The sequence below is a fragment of the Anoplopoma fimbria genome, chromosome 17 (genome assembly GCF_027596085.1).
Source record: "Anoplopoma fimbria isolate UVic2021 breed Golden Eagle Sablefish chromosome 17, Afim_UVic_2022, whole genome shotgun sequence".
NCBI lineage: Eukaryota > Metazoa > Chordata > Actinopteri > Perciformes > Anoplopomatidae > Anoplopoma > Anoplopoma fimbria.
The window spans coordinates 18,185,580-18,206,920 of NC_072465.1; the positions used below are offsets into that span (position 1 = coordinate 18,185,580).

Below are 21,341 nucleotides of genomic sequence, written 5' to 3' on the forward strand. Positions count from 1 at the left end.
TGGCTCTTGTAGCTGATATAATATGCATTAATGTGTAAAGCTGAATTTTACTGTTGTAGCTGCTCGAGGTGGCACTACTTTTTATAGAGTTAAGTAGTTTAGTTTAGTGGTTCTTAATCTAGGAGTCAGACGCCTCCAAACTATCACCAGATTAATATGAGCTGTCCTGAAATGATTAGTGAAGTACAAACGGTCGGAAATTTCTGATACACAAATGTGTAGTTATTGCTCTTAGACTTTTATATAACCTTTGTTGTCTGTTTTCTTGAGGGTTTCACCTCTTTGGGCCTCAAAGAGCTGATAAATTGAAAGGGAAAATATCTTTGTGACTCAAAGAGATTTGAAACGTGTTAGGAAGCCAAAACTAGACACTGCTTACACAAACCAAGAGTTTGGAAACGACTAGTTTAATCCTTAACAATGCATTGTACTTTAAAATCTCATCATGTGTTTTTTATATGTTCAATTGTAGTCAGAAAAGTAACAAACAACTAACACTGTGAAATAAATGTAGATGAGCATGAGTGTAAAGTAACACAATGAGTGAAAATACTCAAGTAAGGTATAAGTATCTTGAAAAGTACTCAAGCACAGTTCTTGAGTAAATGTACCTAGATACATTCGGAGGATTTAGTGTTCAATATTCACTCGCTTTAGCTCTTTCTCTACCCACTTTCTCTGAGACTGCTAAATGCTCCACAAAACAGCCATTTCTTTTTTATGTAACTTTTTTTCATGTCACCTTTTATTATTCCATAATGCCACTTTGGGCCTCCACACTTTACAGGCTACAGTCTGTGGAAGTTGTAGTAGGCTGTTTTTTAAAACCCTCAACTGTCATCAAACTGAATTAGCACCAGAACACATTTTATCTCACATGTGTTGCTGCAGTTTGTTTATCAAAGGTCATCACATGGTTTCTTAGAACAGACACTTCCTTCCTCTTAACTGCCATTGTTCTGTGCATAATCCAACTGAAACTTAATCTTCAGCTGTTGCAGTGGTCCATTGTAAAACAAGTCTACAGCTTTGAGTCACATAACTACGATCACTTTTTTGTTGAGTGAAAAGAGTAAAACCTGGTGCACTAAAGAAAGGGTCTGATGAGGCCCCCCATGGGGATCAATAAAGGAACATAATAATAATAAAGGTATGCTGATGAATACAATGCCGTCCTTTATCTTTTTATATTGTTTAACTTGTTTTGCAGAACAATCCCTTTACAGGCAAAGAAAACATAAAGCTTTTCACCAATACTTGTAATTATAGTTATTTATTATAAAACAGGTTGACAGTTAATATAGTTTATTTACAGTATATATCATGCTATGAAATAAAGGCAAATGTAAAGTGATAAAACAACAGCGTGGAGAGTTGTAACAAATTAAGGCGTAAATGCATATCAAATGTCAACATTTTCATTCATAAAACAATGGCAAAATGAGTATTTAAAAAAGTGTGATTCTTTAGTTAAACATTATGGCTGAAAATCCAAAAGCCGGACCTCATTATTAATGTTTTCCTGGAAAGTAACACATCTGTAACACATTTTAGTCTTTCCACTGCATTTATTTATTTGCTCATCAAAAGTGGACAAAAAAAGCACTGAGTGCATATAAATGATCATGTTTTTAGGGGGTTTTGACTGTTTGAATTGAAGTTTTTTGCTTGGTTTGTGTGGTTCTTTATATCTAACCTTTTTTAACACTTCTTGTTTTTTAGGAGACCTACAGCACTGATTTAACTAGAACAGAGGAAACCTGAGGACTGCCTTGAGCTTATTTTATAACATCACAAAACAAAAGTAAAATAAAATATATCTATTTGTCTAATTATGAGTCACACCTCATTGTGATGTTGGCAACAGGGTAAAAAATACTGTAATGAAAATGTAATGGCCATGTGATTGGTGAAACATTGCAAACACTGACATAACAAGTGGCAAGATATACATGAATACGCATTATATAAGCATTCTCCTTTATGCTCACTTGGCCACTCAGCTGACGGAAGACTCTCTCTGATGCAAATATATTTGTTTTCAAATTCTTGAATAAAGAAAGAAATGGACCATATAAAAAAAGACAATGTAATCTCATTATTACACAAAAAGTTTTAAAAGATTTCCCATGTACTGTAGCTGCCTGGAGCAATACTCTTTTTTCCCCCTGTGTAGTCACATAGAAAGAGACAATTTTTAGGCCTGTCATTTCCCGGCCTGAAAGTGCTGAGAAGTCATCTTTGGATGTCCCCGATAATACTATCTGGTCAGCAAGAAAGGAAAAGGAGGATACACTCATTAAAAGAGCACCTCTTCACAAGATACTTGTACAATCCGGCACATTTTTTTAAACCCGTTAATGGGTTCGAAGTCCATCAGAGGAGTGCAGACATCACAGGAAACGTCTCTGATGGGAGGGCAAGAGACTGGTGAGGAGCTCAGATGAGGGAGATCCGTATAGGGATGGTGGGAGACTCTGTCCTGTGCTGGGGGGAGTGATGGGACACCACATGTTCCACCATTGTGTGTTTGGACATGTGTTTTATAAGGTATGTCTCCTGGATAAAAACAACAAAGAACAACACTTTTTGACATCTTCCCTGCAGTCAGCTCAGATTATTTTTTTTTAAACTTGGAATTCCAACTCACCGACGTGTATGCCCTGCCGCACATGCTGCAGCAGTAGGCCTTGGCATTTTTGATGGCGTGTGCAGACATATGGATCTGCAGCGAGGCAGAGTCTGAATAGGCACGGTAACAGTTGGAACATTTGAAGGGCTTGTCTTTGTTGTGCTGCCTCTGGTGAGACTTCAGCAGGGGAAAAAAAACAACATAATGAAAACTGAGTCACCTTCACTTTGCCTCAGAGTTTAAGCTGTGGAGGATCAGCCCGGTAAAACAGGTGAAGTTAATATTTACCTGCAGATTAGATAGCTGAGTAAAAGCTTTTTCACATCCTGGGTGCAGGCATTTATAAGGCCGATCCCCTGTGTGAATTCTGTGACAAGCCAAAGGATGCAAATGTTTGATCAAACTCTTTTCCAGGTAAGACAGGAAGCCAAAAACAACTTTCCCTTAAATTTGCATTTCCTGTTTGCGGAAATGCTTGTCTGTGATGGCTTGTGGAGCAACAAACATCTTCTACGCATGCTCCTCCCTAACTGATAAGACCGGACACAGCAAACAGAAGAAACAGTTGCTACTACAAGTTAACACTATTTTAAAGGGAAAAGAAATTACAAAATTAGAAGAAATCCTATCAAGTTCAAGATGACATTTTCTCAATTCTAGTAGAAATATGTGACACAATCATTTCTAAAAGCTAATTTGTCTTTAAATGACAGGCAATTACCCATATATCCATGTTGGAACAGGTTTTTCCTGCTGTAATTATTTCTCTTGTTCATGCTGTGTATTAGATTAATCCTAATGCTCTTCCAGTGTAAGTAACGCAGGGGACAAAATCCACAGCTTTGTTAAATTTATCTGAGGTTTATATGAGAAGAGACTTTATTTACCCGGAGGGAAAGTGTCTTGCAGCAGTTGCTGACTGCTGTTTTAAGACATTGAAAAACATTGTCTGGAGCAATAACATTGTGCACCTATCCTTTAAACATTGTATGTCTCTGTTCAATCAAGCAATGGGAAATTTTCCAAAACCCATTTTAATATAAACAGTCAAAGAAAATGTGTTTAGTTTTTCAATATAGTCTTTACAAAAATTAACATTTTTATGTTTAATGTTAAACCTTTCCCTAAAAAGCTCATTAAAAGGTTAAATGTGACATTGTCTTCTTCAGTATCAGTTGTGGGTAAATGCTAGATCAGCAGAGTTCATAGTTCCTAAGTAAAAGAGTTTCTAGGAATGCTATTCACTGTGAGTTCTGTGGAATTTCTCTAAAACATTAACTATCACTATGGTTACGGCAGATATCATCAGAGGGAAGGAACTAACCTTCTTTTAGTAACACAATTTCTACCTCCAATTCCTTTTTTAAACCCTACTAAAGTTTTTAATCTGTGATTCATATCATTAGGAAACAGAACATTAAAACTCCTGCTAAGAATATAAAGAATGTTATTGAAGAAGGATTGATGTCATGGATGTGCTGTGACGAGATCAGACCTGGTGTGTTGCTGCAGATGGGAGAGTTGGCGAAAACATTTCTCGCAGTAGGAGCAGCGGTAAGGCTTGATGCCCAGGTGTATGCGCAGGTGCTGGGCCAGGTACGACGCGTTGGCAAAGGACTTAGTGCAGTGAGGACACTTGTGGGCCTTGGCCTCCGTGTGCGTTTTGGAGTGCATCTGCATGTCCGACTTGGAGAAGAAGGTCAGCGGACAAACTTTACACCTGTATCAAAAACACAGCGACACAGACAGAGGACACTTGTTAAGGGACTTGAGGTTTATTTCATCATATTTTATCTCATTATTGAGCAAGACCACAGATAACATCGTGTGTAACAATGTTGAAACACTGTCTGTCTGTATTTCCTGAGGTACTTGTACTGACTTAAGTATGCCCACTTTATGTCTACATTAAACGTTTTTACTCCTTACATTTACATAACACCTATTGTTACTAGTTACACTGCAGCTAAATATTTTATACACAAAACACATGATCAGTTTATAATAATCTACTGCAGAATACTGAAATATAATGTACTGTATAGCACAGTGAGTACTTTTAGTTTTCATGCTAATGCATGTATTTTTACTTAATCCTTAAATATCAGTTTTTTTTGGCCAGCAGGGCAGCAGAAACAAGCTGTAAAACATCTCACCGACATATCATCACTGTTTATGTCGATATGGCAAACTTGTTAGCAAACAGTTGCTTATATTCACATCCAGCAGATACAGAGCAACATTTTCATTCATTTGGAGTCTGTTTGTGTCTAACTGGCGATTGCAAGTCCAATATTTACTGTTTTTTAGCTCGGTTTTGGTCTCTTCCTGCTCCATAGGGAATTATATGGCCTTTAAGCTGCCAAATGCTCCACTACGTTTAGTTGCTAACTGAGTCTGTTGGCCGTTTGGTGTTTTTACCATACAGTATGTTTTTAGATTTCTTTTGTGAACACACATGCCTGAAAATAGGGAACCAAACAGTAGTTGTGGCAAAATAAACCAAAGAGTTAGATGGAAATGATCTGTGGGGTTCCTCATTATCAGCAGCTCCTTTCACATTAGACTGAGTATTTTTGCTTAGTTTTCTTGCATTTCTACTTGTACCCAAGTAAATGTCTTCCATCCCCAGAGTCTGTGATTAGTAAATATCAACCCTGATGCTGAGTGACATGTAAACTGTGAAGTCAAGAGAAGGCCATGAACATGCAGTTCTCCTCCTTTATTTACTCATTTTGAGACCTAAAGGAGGCATGATAGGGTGTCTTTGAAAGTCAGACATCATTTCACACAGTATTTTATTTTGTGTATTAATAGTTTTCTTTTAGCAATGATATTTATATTGTTCAGTGTACTGGGTTCTGTTAACATTCTTGTTCGATATATTATGGGTTTTTGGACTGCTTTTATGTTTTGGTGGGCCAAGACAATTCTCAAATCTGGTGGACATTCAGTTTAAATTGTATTCCTTTGTTTCTTAATGAAGAAAAAAAATCACTATATTTCCTCCTTTTGAGGAGTAAAGGGAGATTTTAAACCTACTGTATCCACTGGATTCCTAATTATCTTAAAACAACTGGAGCCATGAGTCAGATGCACTGCACCTCGGTTTACTATGCATCAATCTTTAGAAAAAGTCCCTCTAACCTGTAGGTTTTTCCTTGCTTGGAAGTAATGGTGACACATGACTGGTCGTTGCCTGAAGCTAGGATTGGATAGGGCACCACCAAAAGAGACGACCCATTCTCTGCTTTGATCCTCTTACGCCCTCGTTCCTCCTTCGGAGGAGGGCCGAGGAGTCCCACGAGGCCCCCGTTGTTTTTCCCGTGCTCCATGCCGTGGCCGCAGGCTAAACCTGAGATGAGGTGAGGTGTGGGGGCTCCACCCAGCCGGCTGTGGCTGCTGGAGGTGGGTGTGGTGGGGGTGATAATCTCTGAAGTGTTAAGGTTGCCTGTCCTGGATGCCAGTGCCACACCTATTGGATGCAAAGGTGAGGAGAGTCAAACATGCCAACACATACAAACTGTAGCATCACAAACTGCAGACCAGGACAACGTTTTCCTCGTTTCTAAAGCAAACAGGAAGTACCAGCCGGACAAACTGGTGCTACCTGAGACGTGGTTCGTCCTGGAGGGATGGTCTATAAGTTGACGCAGATGCCAGTCTTCCCATAATCCTCTGGCTTTTATAGCTGCCTTGTCGTCCAGATTCAAGTTTACATCTCCCAGAATGCGACCTGGTAAAAATGTGCAGGAAAGTTCACTTGTCAACAATTTACAGCTGGTATAAAAACACATCAATTTTCTTTAGGCCATTGTACAGCAACATTCATACAACAAACAGTCTTATCCTTTGTTTTTTGTTGTTGGCTTTACCTTTTACTGTTTTAATCAATGAATTAATTTGACAGGGACAGTGCAAAGCTTCTTAGCTGTATCAGAATAATAAGCTCATTTAAATTACACTCTGTAGTATAAAAACACAATCACAAGACAGTAACTTCACAATACAACGACATTAAGGCAGCACGTAACAACCACAAGATTTTCACAACATTAAGACAAATCTTGATGTGATGCTTTCGTGCATGATAAGTACATAATTGAGTTAATCTTAGGCTTGATTTTCTCAATTTTTTATTCTCCTCAAAGGACTTGGGCAGGAAAAATTGCAGTTATTGGTCAGCAAGTGGTAAAATATACCTTTACTCCACAACATCTCAGAAGCAAATATTGTTCTTTTTACTCTGACAGCTTTAGTTATTAAATTTCACACTCACTAGTCTAGTGAAAACAACCAGTTTCTGTGGTTTTGAATTTGAAGTGTTCCTTTATGTGCTAAGACATTTCTTCTCCTTCTTAAGCTAAATAAACTATTAAAAAAGCTCTCTTGGATCAGCTGGGAAAAAATGCATTGTCACAAAGCTGAAAAAACAGGACTGTTAATCTGAGCTCATGAAAGTTGACTATTTAAGAGATACGAGACAGCGACGCCACAAAGATATGATCTAATAGAATATGATGCATTGCTGTAGCTTAAACTTCCCAACTGTATGTAAAGGAATGGAGATATCTAAATAAGTAAAATACAACATCGACTTCAATGAAGCAATAATAATAATAATAATATATATATATATATATATATATATATATATATATATATATATATTATAGAAATATTCAATTTTACGGCACAATGACTACTTATACTTTTGATACCTTGAGTACATTCTGCTGATAATACTACACATTTTTATTTAGGCAAAGTTTTAAATGCAGAACTTTTAGCCGTAGTTTTTTCGCAGTGTGGTATTAGTACCTTTACTTGATTAAAGGATCTGAATACTTCATCCACCACTGGTAAAAAAAAGTGAGGACAGGGAGGCAGGTGAGGAGTACCTGTGACTGAGCTGGAGGCGGGGCGGGCGTGCAGGGCGATATCGGGCTGAGACGGGCTGTGGCTGTGGAGAACCTGCATCTGGTGAGTTTTGGACATGGCGTGCTGGCCGCCATCCACCTGGATGTTGGGAGCCAGTAAGGGCTGTTGGGAAGGGGCTGAGGCAGCGGGCAGATGTTGCGGTCGGATCTTCTCTGCCATCAGCTGCTCCTTGATTTTATTAATCAAGACTAGGTTATCCAGCTGACAGCCAGGAAACAACATTTGTGACAAGAGAACAACCATCAGTTCAGTCAGTTTCACTTTATGAGGCGACGGTTCCCTCTAGAGGCTGATACGTGACATTGTACCGAAAACATCCTTCCAGTTAAACACCATATTAAAACCAGTGGTTCCCAACCTTTTTGTTCTGAGACATCTTAAAATGAAGCAATGTTTGTTTGTTACGAGCTTTATGCACTCTTTATTTTCCGATTACTGTAATTTGAGGGATTTTTGGAGACCAGAATAGATAGAATCCAGTATTTCAAGGGAAAATAGCTTAAATTAGTAAAAAGTAAGAAAAAAAGGTTTAAAGGTATTTAATCATGATGACCCATCAAATTAACCCTGGGACCCTATGGGGAGTCCTGAACCAGAGGTTGGGAAGCACTGCTTTAAAGGAATAGTTTGAGATTTCGATGAATGCGCTTATTAGTGTTTTACTGACATTTTGATGAGAAGATTTCAGACCTGTACGCTAACTGTGTAGCAAGAGCCAGCAGGTAGTTAGCTTAGCTTAGCTAGCCTGGCTGTCCAAAGGTACCAATCTTCAAAAGATCTACAATCTTCTCATGAAACTCTCGGCAAAATAATAGTATATTCCCAAATGTCAAACTATTCCTTTAAATGGCGCATTATTTAAAATCAGATAACAAGACAAATTCTGGCGGTTGAGTCTACAGAGTCATCCGTAAAGAGAATAGACATCACTATCAAGGACTGGGAGAGGCTATGTAACATAATCACAAACAAGTAACACACATCTTAAATTACTGCAGTATCATCAGGTGATGTGAATGTATATATATATATATATATATATCTCAAGTGTGAAAATGTAGAAAGAACACTTTTCCACTGTCTTTGGCAGTGTACTCAAATAAAAAGTTCTGTGTCCAGGACATTTGATCAATACAAATACCTCTAGACCCATAGCTTTTTAACTTAGGTTTATATCCAGCTATTCATAACATTAGAAGGAGAACATTGTTTTTTAAAAATAGGTTATTGTATCGTCCCAAAGAGTTATTGGTCTATCACTGAAAGAGGTTGGTAGGCCTGGGTAGATGGATTTCTGAATTATCTACGACTCTGCCCTTACACATACTATTAGTATATGCACTGACACTATCATAACTCTTTCACAACATCTAGGGTCCATTCATATATTATTTAGAGAGGACAGCCTTAGCCCTTATAAGCACCTAAGGATATACTATAAGTATCCTTCCATCCAAATCCAAAGTTTTGTTATTTTCAATATTTATACATTCATTCAAGATGTAAATAAACTCAAGTGTATTACCCCTATTACATCAGGATTGATGGGCAGATTGTGTAGTGTGCGTTTTTGTAAAAAAAAAAGAAAGATGTATATATGTATATCTGTGTTGGGTTTTTATAAAATCAACAAAGATATTGTTAGAAAAAACAACAAAAGTAAACATCTACATTGAATATTTACACTACAATAATCTTTACAGCTAAAGGTTAACTTTTCCATAATTAAGTGTGAATACCAGAATCACTCACCTGGCCAGGCATGGTAGGAGGAGGAGGCCAAAAATAGGGATTGTTAAAGCGAGGTTCAGCCATCCTGAAATAAAAACACAAGGATCATAAACAAGGTGCGGGCAGCTCCTCCGTCCATCAGCGTAACAAGGGTATAATTGTAGTCAGACTGGTAAGACAATGCTTCTCAACCTTTTTGGATTCGCACTTCTTAAACGCAGAAATGTGTAAGTGTGGCTCATCACTACTGGTTGAATAGGTGAGTGATTTTTTCCTTAATTTTCAGAAACGTAATTTACACACAAAAATGCAAAAGATTAGAGGAAACCTTGACTCGTCTTGGGACCCCTCTGGTTTTTTTATTTTATTCTAGGTTGGGAACCAGTGTTGTTAGATATTCCTAAAAACTGCCTTCTTAATTACATAAATAAATGTTAAGATCTGTTGTTAGTGTACAAACACAGTGGTTAAAACTTGTGACGGGAGCTCTCCACCCAAACAGCAGCTGACTGTTTGACGTGATAGTTGGAGATTAACTTATCACAGTCTTGTGATGGTGTATTTCTGTATTAGGTCTCTTCCTTTCTCAAAAGTGCAAGAGGAGACTTTGTGTCTTTACACGGTGCTTCATCAGAGAGGATGTTTCTGTTGTCAAAGGAGGACGCTTAAGTGAGTGATGCAGCTTTTTCTTAGGATTTCCGACCACAAGACTTTGAGATGAGCATGCTGCCTGAGAGATAGGCTCTCACATGATTGCAACTGCTAGTTAGGGAGCTCTCCAAAAACGATTATCAGAGAAAACAGAAACTTTAAAAGCAATGTGGCTCAGATCCTGATCTGTCACTGTCTGTCTCCACCTCGACACAGGTGGGCCCCGACAGGTTCAGAGTCTGATGGGAAACAGGTCTCACCTCAGAGTACAGCGAGACCTGAATGACGTAGTCAAAAAGCTAAGAGGTCAGTAACAGAACATGGAATAACTAAAATGAGGATGCTGCACAGAAACCACACTGATTTGTAAGTGACACAGTAGTTATTTTTATGGCAAATTAAGAGCATAGAGTATTTTCTTTAAAATTAGAATATCTTATTTCTATGGGTTGCAATTAAGCACAAGGCTTTTTTCCACACTGCGTTAGGCCAGATGGACAGAAAGCTAATTTTTTTTGACAGTAGATAGAACGGTGCTGAAGTTTTGATCTGAAGGCTTTTCTTTCCATAGCTTTTCTTCTCAACCTCGTATGAAGTTTCTTTTTTAAAACATTTTGCATTGCGTGCTTTGGCAGTCTTCACCATTCCTAAGTCTGTTTGGCTTAGCACAGGCATAAAACAGCCCATCTCCGCGAGCCAAGAGAAACAAAAACGATACGTTCAGGGGTACGAGCGTACAGTAAACCCCACAAAATATTTCTCTAATGATGCCAGTGGGGATCAGTTTCACTTCCTGGAGGCTTTCTACCTCGAGGGAGCAGGCTCAGGAGTTTGATGGCTGCTGGACATCTTTGTGTCACTTTCTAAAAAGACATGATTCACGTAAAAAAAAAAATGAATGGCAGCAAGTAACTGTATATGACTAAAAGTTCCTGTGTGGTACATTCATACTGTGGTTACTTTCATGATAAATGCCAATGCCAGTGAAAGATGGCCAATATAATTCCCAAGGTCACAAGGTGATGTATTCAAATGCATTGTTTTGTTCAACCATCATTCTAAAACCAAACAATTTTCAGTTTATTATAATATTTGACACAGAAAAGCATCACATTTTCACATTTAAGAAGCTGGAACAACGATTTTTGGACATTTCTGCTTGGAAAATTACTGAAACGACTAATTCACTATCATAACGGTTAATGATTGTTTTTATATGGATTGCACTCTACATCAGCGTTTTGTTCTCTTTTTACTTAAGTTTAATCATTGACAAAGTAATTAATATGCTACACTGTGAAATAAATTGTGGGAATATCATTAAGCTTTCAGAACATCTTTTGTGTTGGCAGGTTGTGAACACTTTCTTGGGACCAAAATCCATCCACTTAAGAGTATAACCATACGACTACAGACCTGATGGCTTAAAACCTTTTTATTAATGACTTATTGACATTTATAACCTGAGACATGACGTCCTTTTATATAGTGCAAAATCCATGATCATTTATTAATGAATTGCCAACATGTTTATCTCCATTAACACCTACCTTGAAAGATAAACATTAGTAAGAGCACACTCAAAATATCTTATTAACTGCGTATAACTGATCTATTAAGTATGAGTAAATAACTTATTAATAATAAAAACCATTTGTTACAACTTATAAGCCCTTAAAGATGATAATAGAAAGTGATACTCAAGTAATATTAGAGCCACTTATGCTACATGATGTAAATTCATTAATAACAGTTAGTATTCTTTCATAAGTAGAGGAAACTATATATGTGCTCTCTGACATCTGGGTGCTATAATAATCCTACATATGGTGGTTCAAGTGTTACCACAAAAAAAACAACAACGTGCAGTTAGCCCGTCTTTGCAGACAAAGCAATATATTCCAGTTTAAGTGTAATAAAACGCGATGCAGGATCATCATCCTGCTGTTCGATCACATCCAGAGAGAAATACAAGTCTACCTCTAAAAACTAAAGTTAGGGTTAACTTTTTGTCCTTTTTGCTGTGCTGATTTATTCCTACGTTCAAAAGGCAAAATAAAAAATAATGCATTTTTTTTTTTTTAAATCTTAAAAGATGCGCATCTTAAAACGAGGAGCATCTCCTCCGGAGAGAAGCGGCCGCAGCGCAGCGCCTCGCTCTGCCGCCGCCTCTCCCACATTCTCAGACAGTTTATTAAAAAATTTCAGACAAAAGGAAAACAAAAATGGCAGCCCTGTCTTATTTTTATAAGCACTGGACGCCATATTCTGCAGATCCGAATATTATAAAGAGATAATTCTCCAGTTGGCATGAAATAAAACGCTCGCGCGATGCGTGGGGATGTGGCGTATTTGCATTAAGCGTAGGAATGATTGTTTACTTTGATTCAGGTTTGAATAGCCCGGCTCGAGGAGGAGAAAAAAAAAAAAAAAAAAAAAAAAAAAAAAAAAAAAAGCCTGACACTTCCTACAACAATCATCATGCCCTCGCTGAATCCTCTGCAGCTGCTGAGCCATAGACCCGATGCCCGTGTTCATGCTGGCGCTGGGTTGTTTTTTTTGCACGACAGCAGCAAATAATTCAGTCTTTTTCATCTCTGCGCTACAAATGCTGTTTTTTTTTTAAATGCAACTTTTGCATGACTTAAACAGAAACGAGGACGAAGCGACACCAGCATATCTTGTGTGTATAGAGAAAAGAGCAAAGGAGGAAGAAAAAAAAGGCAGATATTTATATGCATCGAGCGGCCAACCTACCTGAACCAGCGAGGGAAGAAATATTTTATAAAAAGGATTAGACTCTTCTTTCTGCTCGCTCTCAGTCGGACTTCAAACCTTCCGGGTCGCCTGCTGTTCACTTCTGGGTGCTGCAGGCTTCCCAAACACACTGAGCTGAAACTGATTTTTTAACCCATTTTCTGGTTTCTAATTTAAACGGTGGCTTTTTTTTTTTTTTCTTGCAGATGTTGTGTTGTCACGTTGGATTTAAAAAACCGTGCATGTGTGCGGGGAGTTACATCATTAAACATGTGTGTCCTGCACAGTGACAGTTGTGGTGTTAAGATATTATTGCATGTGTGAGGCTCACTTTTTATCTTATGTGCCACATCACTCATAATAGTCACAAATAAACGCTGTACACCAGAGATGGAGCTCCGGTATTTCTTATCTCTATTATGATAATAATGTTGCCTGCCTGTCTGTCTGTCTGTCTGTCTGTCTGTCTCTGTCTGTCTGTCTGAGGCCTTACATGTCATGTACAGTAAATGTGAAGTGTAATCCGCTCAGCAGCAGCATGACAGGCTGCTAATATGCTCTGTGCTTAGCTCAGCAGGAGATGGCACTGCTGCCACAAGTCTGAGAGCTTCAGCGAGTGGTGATCATGTCGGATGATAGTATGAGGAGGTATAAACGATGAGCAAACACTTTACATGTGAAAGGAGATATTACTAAACCCAGGGTGCTCAGGTAGAAAGAAAAGAAAAAAACACATCTCAAAATCGAATTATTATGCCAGGAACTTGGAAGTTTTCTTGAGTTCAAAACATTTTGATCAAATATTCATTTTAGAGGCTGTAGTTTTTGTGGCCCTGTTGAGTATTATTGTTTATAATATTTTGTATCAATAAGGGTGTAGACAAGTATAATAAAGCTCCAACCTTAGTGCTCCTGCATCTTTATTTCAAGTTATCATATGTGTTTGATGCCTAATGTTTATTGGAAATGCAGGTTGACATCACCGCAAACACTAACCTCCAAAATGGTTATCATTTGAATTAACACTTTCTAAAACAGATTCAACAAAAACTATTTTTATTTTTTATTTTAAGTGTGATTGTCATTTATACGTATGGAGGCCACATTTTACTACTGTTCAACCCTGCACAAAGGCTGTTTTTCTTAGCTGCATCCTCTTTACTTTGGGCTACATGGTGTTTTGTGCATATACAAAGTCACACACACACACATTCAAATTTATGTTTAGGTATTCAAAGAAAATGCAAATTCCACAGGCCTCCATCTCATATCTTTGAGGTGAGTCAGACTGAGGATACAAAGAGGATAATTAGAGAAGTAGGACTGTGCCAAACTTCTACCGTCCCATCACTCCAAATCTATGGATTTTACAAACGCTAGAACTAAAAACAAGCAGTTTAAATTTGCAAAGTTCAATTCTAATCATAGAATATATAGATAGATATTTCAATCCCTACTATATAGACTCTATTCAAAGGCTTAACATAATTTTTCACTTGCACTTTAAAGAAACTTAATCATGCACAAATTAAGCAATTGTTTAGATCTTCAAAAACTAATTTGTTTTCGGTTTTGCCAACAAAAAAAAGTGACAAATCATTTCTTTCTGTGAGCTTTATCTGACTCTACTTTGCACAATTTCCTCCTTCCTGCTGCTCACGTATCTCAGAGAAGAAAATGGTAATAAAACCTGATAATAAATGTGGTTCGCAAACTTCTTTGTATCAGTAGTACACATCAACATTACTGGGACCTTCCTTTTTTTCTAAAAGCCTCTCATGATCAGTTCCTTTAGGTAGCTTTTTAATAGAGATTTTGATCGTATTACACAATCTTCCTCAGCAGATACAGTTTGAATATGTTACTTCTTTTTGTTCCGGAGCATTCTTAGGATTTCACGTCTTCATTGGCTTAATAGTTGAGTTTCAGATTCTTGACCTTGAAAACACCACAAGGTCTATTTAGTTCTGGGGCTTTTGATCATCAATAATAACCCGTCAAACTTTGCTTTTAAGCCAACATGGAAGAGAAGTCCTCAAAGGGCTCCGGAAATGACAATTTAATGTCAATTTGGCCAACTCCATCTACTGAAGAAGATCATGTGATACAAGCAAAAGCTCCAGAACTGCTGGTGGGGTCATTTGTTTTGTCAACAGCTGTTTCAAAGGTCAAGCATGAACTTTCACTCACAGAGTGTTATGTTTTAAAGTCCCCAAATGGAAAAAAGAGGTTTTAACTTGAATGTTTTTCATATCTCATTCTATCTGAGAGGATCATCCTGTTTCAAACTATTCTCTTTCCAAGATCAGTTTTTATATGAGTAAAAACTGATCTTGGTAATCGGAGAACAGATGAAGAGTCAGTTCTCCCAGGAGAGCCTTATATATATATATACGTAATGTAGAAGGCAACTCTCCTCTGTTGGTTAAACATTGCCATTCCACCTGTCCAAACTGTAACAACTTTAAACTAAAGCAATCATCATTTATGATTCATTACTGATGGGGAACAGCATTTGAATAGGGTCTCAGGTTAAAATGAAGCATATAAAAGCATGAATGAATTATATAGTTATGTGTTATGTGATCTACAGTACAGTTTAATCCTGCTTTCCAAAAACAACCTGCATTCGTGTTTTTGCTGTAACCTCTAAAAAAAAAAAGACATACTGTGGATTACACAAGAATGGTGTAACACAGGAATGTTTGTACATCCTCAGTGAAAATTAAACATTGTTTGTCCAGAATATCCATCACTGGTGTCAACAAGTTTACTTTAACACACATGCACACGATGACACAAGCAGACTTTGCATCTCTCACTGTTAGTTAGTTAGTTGTTGGACGGGTTTTCTTGCCTGTACAAACAGTGCCACACCCTCTGAGACGCACATGTTCTCTCACCTCAACACAGGCCAGGTGCAGCAGGGAGCACAGGAGGGGGGGGGGGGTCATTATCCCCATGAGGGCGGAGCAGAAGGGGGAGGTGAAGAGAACGGATGAAACATTTGAAGCTCATATTGACATGCTGCTCTGAAGGCTCCTGTGAGTCCAGGTAAGAACTAATGTACCTCACTGCAGTTTTTGATGTATATTCATACATTTCAGTTACAGAGTTTGAATTTTCATACGGTAACCATGTGATAACAGGTAATGTTGTTTTTACAGGTTGAAGTAGTCTGTTTAGTATCATCGTTCGGTGGTGGACATACAGTCTGTCTGTTAATTTGCATGCGTTTTCACATTACTGAGGAGTTTCATGGCATTTGTTTATTCATTGCTGGTGTTAAATATCACGTTTGAAATCAATTCTTATATCATCTTGACAGTTGAACTTCTTCCTTAGTTTCCTGATTTTTGATCAACTGTAAACAGCTGTCTAGTCCAGAGTTCACTACTAATGTAAACAACAAAAAAATATTGATCTGCAACCACGGGGCAGAAAGATTCACTGAAAGTGGAATGACCACCTAAAAACAATTTATACAGATATATATATATATATATATATATATATATATATATATATATATATATATATATATATATATATATATATATATATATATATATATATATATATATATATATATATACTATATATTTAATAACATTGATGGGGGGTGCGCAGACAGCAGAGAACCTGACATTCCTGAGCTCCTCCACCCTGAAGCAAAAAGAAAACCAGTTTTTCGATAAGTTGAGCCGCGTGTATGTGTTGTCTTGTTGCAGCCATGGATAGTGTTTTGGAAGGAGCAGCGTTGTTGTGTGTGTGTAAACTGGCCTGCAGTCTCCCCTTCCTGCCCTCACTGGCTCGCTCAAACAGCCCCGTCAGCTTCTGCTGCTGCTGCCTCCTGGTCTTCACCGACTTCCTGGTCGCAGGTGAGTATCAGCCCATGACCAGGTGTACTGGTTTAGCACTGTGTTCTGGTCCAGAAGCTCCCAGTCTAACGTACCCCAACAGCTTCACCAACTCCACCTTTAAAATATTTTAAACAGGATGTTAAATTAGACTACTAATATATTTCACAGTTTTTACACATTTTACAATATTTTTGTCATTCAAGACATAAGGGTTAAACATTTAATTTACTTTCTTGTTTCTTGCTTCTCAAATGTGAGGATTTGCTAAAGTCAGTTTTGGTTTAAATAAATTGTAATGGGCATTTGTCACAGTTTTCAGTTATAGAGCAAATTATTAGTGAATTCATGTATAATAATGGTAGTGAAATATTCTTTACAGTGAAGTAGGACACATCTTGAGTACAGCCGTCAAACTTTTGAAATTAGCAATATTTGCATATTCATAGATTCTGGATCTATTTTAAAGAGGTAGAAACAGGTGATGCAATTTTAGGAATTTCTAACTTGGTAATTGAAAAAAAGACTTACAAGACACAAATTAAAACTTATAAAATGTCTTAAAACATGGGTACATCCCAAGTCTCTTATTTGTCGTTTCCTCGCTCCTCGCTTGAACCGGAAGTCGTTCTGCGCCGCCATACTGCCGGCCGTCCCAAAGCTCTTATTACAGCACCGAGGAGCGAGGAGCGAGGAGAGAGGAGCGAGGAGAGATCTCCGAGGAGCCATGAGCGAGGATGCACGAGATCATCCTTTCAGGAAGTGTTGTGAGGGCCGACACGCCCCCTCATCGTTCATCTGTTATCTGATCGTACTGATCTGATACAACTCATCATCACTGGAGATTCATACCAGAGTGATGACAGATGACAGATTGAATGGATTAAAGTTAGAAAGAGAGTTAAAGAGTTGGAGAGTCTGTCTGTTTGTCAGTAGAAACACTTTATACATAATGTATCTTCATTTCCATTCATTCATATGAGGCTAATAATTCCCGAGTGTCATGTTGGATGAGTTATGTAATTCCAATTTACCCCGAAACATTGAGCCTAATAAATTAATTCCAGTGTTTAGGAGAAACCATAATCATATTCTGGAATATTTAATAATGACATCACAATCCGAATTTCAAAACATACAGACGTTAATAATTAATAAATAAGACAAACGCATTTCGCCGGTAGAAATCGGTGAGCTGCGCTTATGAGCAGGACACAGAACACAGTAAAAAATACCAAGAACACAGTATAAATACCAAGAACACAGTATAAATACCAAGAACACAGTATAAATACCAGTGGTGTATTGTAACGAAGTAGAAATACTTCGTTACTGTACTTAAGTCGTTTTTTTGGATATCTGTACTTTACTTTACTATTTATATTTCTGTTGACTTTCACTTTTACTTCACTACATTTTGCAAAGAAAACTGATACTTTGACTCCGATACATTTCCCCTGAAACCTTCGTTATTCGCTACAAAATCAAATCTATCTTTAGAAAAAAAAATGAATCATGAGACCAACGTCGGGGACTGTGGTGGAACACAGACTGCAAGCAAGCAGGTTAGTGAATCAGTGGTCCTAGCTAGCAAGTTAAATCATTGGTTAATCACGTTAATGCGCAATTGCAAACACGTGCTCTCAAAGCCGCGTTTGTTGATGCCCAGTGATGCCAGCTAGCGAGCGACCACATGAGTAGAATTCCACTCTACGATGACTGGTTTCATGATGGAAGCAGAAACGGAAGCACCTGCTACTCCCGCAACAAACCACGGTGGAGACGAAGACCAACACCTGTGGCCATATTTGCGAGAAATGTTTTCTTATGTTGGAGTGAAAGACTCTTCGTACCGGATGAAGTGCCTCTTATGCTTACCCAAAGCTACTGAAATATTGGCATTCACTTATTTATTAAATACACAGTTTGTTAAACAGGTAACAGGCTGCAGAGAGAAATACATTTATACTCTGGCAGTGATGATGACTTTGTGTTATTATTAATATGAGTACAGTGATTACTTTGTGTCATTATTAATATTAGTACAGTGATGATTACTGTGTTTCATTATTAATATTAGTACAGTGATGATTACTTTGTGTCTTTATTAATATTAGTACAGTGATGATTACTTTGTTTCATTATTAATATGAGTACAGTGATGATTACTTTGTGTCTTTATTAATATTAGTACAGTGATGATTACTGTGTTTCATTATTAATATTAGTACAGTGATGATTACTTTGTGTCATTATTAATATTAGTACAGTGATGATTACTTTGTTTCATTATTAATACTAGTACAGTGATGATTACTTTGTTTCATTATTAATATTAGTACAGTGATGATTACTTTGTTTCACTATTAATACTAGTACAGTGATGATTACTTTGTTTCATTATTAATATTAGTATAGTGTGCAGACATACAATCAAAAGTCTCTCCAGCTGTTAGAGCAGACTGACAGCTGATCAGCTGTGATCAGCGGCCGCCGTCATCAGAAAACAGACGTCGCTTCACGTGATGCTTCAGAGGAAAGGACGTCTCATGTCTCTTAAAACACATTTCCTCGTTTCCTCTCTCCTTGATTGGTTTCCTTGCGTCTCTCCATGCATCCCTGGTGGGCGGGACTAAGACGCAAGGAAAAGACTCAAGTGAGGGAATCGAGGAGGCAATTTAAGAGACTTGGGATGTACCCCATATCTTGAGGGGATCTTTCAAATCATTTTTTCCCCCCAAACTATACGGCTGCTCTGCCATCTTTCCCCATGCCCCATGCTCACCTGACTCACTGAGATTCTATCATTTTTTTCTCCCACAGTCTTTCTGACTTTCCTTTGCATCTCTGAGTCCTGGCTAACTGAGCAGACCCCACATGGTGATGTTGTTGCCCTGCGCTTCCTGATCTTCCTCAGCCACACATACGGCGGGGTGTTGCTTCTGACCGTACCTCTGATTGCAGTGGACACTCTGACCAGACTGCTGTGGCCTCGCTCTGTTGTCGCTCACAGGACCAGGACAGTGAGACAGACAGTGGGCTCTGATGGACAACGTTGTTATGTTTGGGAGGTAACTGGGGAAGAGGAGGAGGACAGCGAAGACAACAGAAACAAAGAAAAGGGGTTGTCTCATCATGATGTCAGCTACCTCTGCTGCCTGTCGGTGTGGGTCGTCGTCGCCCTCAATGTCAGGTGGCGATGGAAGCGGGAGGAGGCGTGGGCTGCTGACTGTTTGCACACAACCAACTCCCTCGTCAGATGCTTGCCCAACCTGTTAAGCCCCATGTCCAGCACTTTGAATCCCTGCTGGGGCATAACCTTCCTCTCCGTCCTCCTGCTCCTCCTGACCGTGAGCACAGGTCTGCACTGTCGACACCGGGCCCCTGCACAGACGACGAGGACGCGCACAGAGAAACGTGGAGTTAACAATAACGACAGCGACAGTCGCTGGCAAGACCTCGCCTCTGCAATGTCTGGGCCCTCCAAGCCTCCGAACACTGGGATGCCGGAGCCGGAGCCAGCACTGTGTGTTGACCCAGGGAAAACAGAGAGCAGCTGCACTGTTCACAGAGCGTATTCCTGGAACGGCGTGCAGATGTCGGCACATCACCATGGAGACTTTGTTTTCATCTCCCCTGAATGTTTGTCTGCAGAGAGAAGAGGACAGGAGCACGAACGGACAAAGAATTGTATACCTTTGACATTTATCACAGAGGACGTGGATGCACAAAACAGGAGCCAAAGTGGGTGGGGACAGTGGGGTTTTCCCTGCCCTGGGGTGAATGTGATAGGGTTCGTCTGTGTGCTCTTCATCTTTGTGCTGCCTCTAAACCTCAGTGTGAACATTCTTCTGATCAGGACTATAGAGACTCTGCTGGAGCTGTGTATCAAATATTTACTTTCATCTGCAGCAAACACAAGCAATGCATCCACCTCTCACAATGAAACGCTTGTATAAAACCAGACTAGTGAGAAGCAAAAGTGGACGCTGATTGAAGGCTAGGTGCAACAGGATAAGCAGATTAATATTGCATGTGTGCAGACAGGAGGTCTACCTGTCAACACTGGCTTGAATAGAGTGTAAATAAGCATTTCTGAGCAGCTATTCACATGGGAAGAATAAAATGAAGAAACTGCTGAAAGGTACAGAGGAGTCATGTTGAGGCGTGCTTGGTAGTAAGGCACTAAACTAGAGAGAAACAGGCGGCTGGAAGGCCTGTTTTTATTGTTCAGAGCCTCAAGATCTGCAGCGATTTGTCATTACTCAATGGGTTATAGAACCAGCCTCTCCAAAGTAAATAAGACTAATCCAGATGCAAACTTTGTTTTCAAAGCAGTCATATGAAGTGTTCTGATGCTGCATCACATACACCCTACATAAAGCAATATAAATAAATACTGAGTGACTTGAGGGTGGACCACAAACTCTTTGTAGTTTTGTCTTTGTTCTTAAACCAGTTTGTGTGAAAGGATTGTACTAGTCCTCAGCACTGAAAAGTCCTTTAGTCAAGTAATGTACTTTAAGTATAATGTAAGGCACTTTTGTTCACATTTATACTTCTGTTCCACTACATTTCAGGTAGAAATGCATGTATTTGAACAGTGACTTTTATGCTTAAGAATTTACATTAACAGTTTCACCAAAGAGAGATTTGTCTTCTGAACCTCTCATATAGCTTCACTTAAATACCCATTTAAAGGCTAAAATAGGTCAAACTATTCAAAATCTTGGCCAGCAACAACAATATAATGTTGCTGACTCATTGAT

General features: G+C 38.6%; 2 protein-coding genes across 4 annotated transcripts; one reads left to right on the forward strand and one right to left on the reverse strand.

Moving 5' to 3' along the window:
• Positions 1–1,293: 1,293 nt before the first annotated feature.
• On the reverse strand, positions 1,294–16,580 carry znf362a (zinc finger protein 362a). 3 transcript variants are annotated; one of them, XM_054617416.1, is made up of 9 exons: positions 16,496–16,580; positions 9,326–9,389; positions 7,534–7,774; positions 6,243–6,368; positions 5,780–6,107; positions 4,128–4,352; positions 2,921–2,999; positions 2,651–2,809; positions 1,294–2,559 (listed from the first exon to the last, which is right to left on the reverse strand). In XM_054617416.1, exons 2-9 carry the CDS (start codon positions 9,386–9,388, stop codon positions 2,440–2,442), a joined length of 1,341 nt encoding a protein of 446 aa, XP_054473391.1. In that variant the 5' UTR covers position 9,389; positions 16,496–16,580; the 3' UTR covers positions 1,294–2,439. The 3 variants fall into 3 exon arrangements, with proteins under 3 accessions (XP_054473391.1, XP_054473393.1, XP_054473390.1); XM_054617418.1 differs by lacking the exon at positions 16,496–16,580 and adding an exon at positions 12,713–12,951 and having other exon boundaries at positions 7,534–7,741; XM_054617415.1 differs by lacking the exon at positions 16,496–16,580 and adding an exon at positions 12,713–12,951.
• Positions 15,687–20,998, forward strand: LOC129106091 (uncharacterized). The gene is made up of 3 exons (XM_054617419.1): positions 15,687–15,766; positions 16,444–16,593; positions 19,396–20,998. The coding sequence occupies exons 2-3, from the start codon at positions 16,446–16,448 to the stop codon at positions 20,529–20,531; spliced, it is 1,284 nt and encodes a 427-aa protein (XP_054473394.1). The 5' UTR covers positions 15,687–15,766; positions 16,444–16,445; the 3' UTR covers positions 20,532–20,998.
• Positions 20,999–21,341: the final 343 nt, after the last annotated feature.

Excerpts from the sequence above, each read along its gene's own strand:
- znf362a (XM_054617416.1), bottom strand. The coding sequence starts at position 9,388 with ATGGCTGAACCTCGCTTTAACAATCCCTATTTTTGGCCTCCTCCTCCT. Across the intron at positions 3,000-4,127 it reads CATCTGCAGCAACACACCAG|AATTCACACAGGGGATCGGC; the intron begins GTCTGATCTCGT and ends GGCTTGTCACAG. Across the intron at positions 2,810-2,920 it reads CTCAGCTATCTAATCTGCAG|TCTCACCAGAGGCAGCACAA; the intron begins GTAAATATTAAC and ends CCCCTGCTGAAG.
- LOC129106091 (XM_054617419.1), top strand. The coding sequence starts at position 16,446 with ATGGATAGTGTTTTGGAAGGAGCAGCGTTGTTGTGTGTGTGTAAACTG. Across the intron at positions 16,594-19,395 it reads CACCGACTTCCTGGTCGCAG|TCTTTCTGACTTTCCTTTGC; the intron begins GTGAGTATCAGC and ends TTTCTCCCACAG.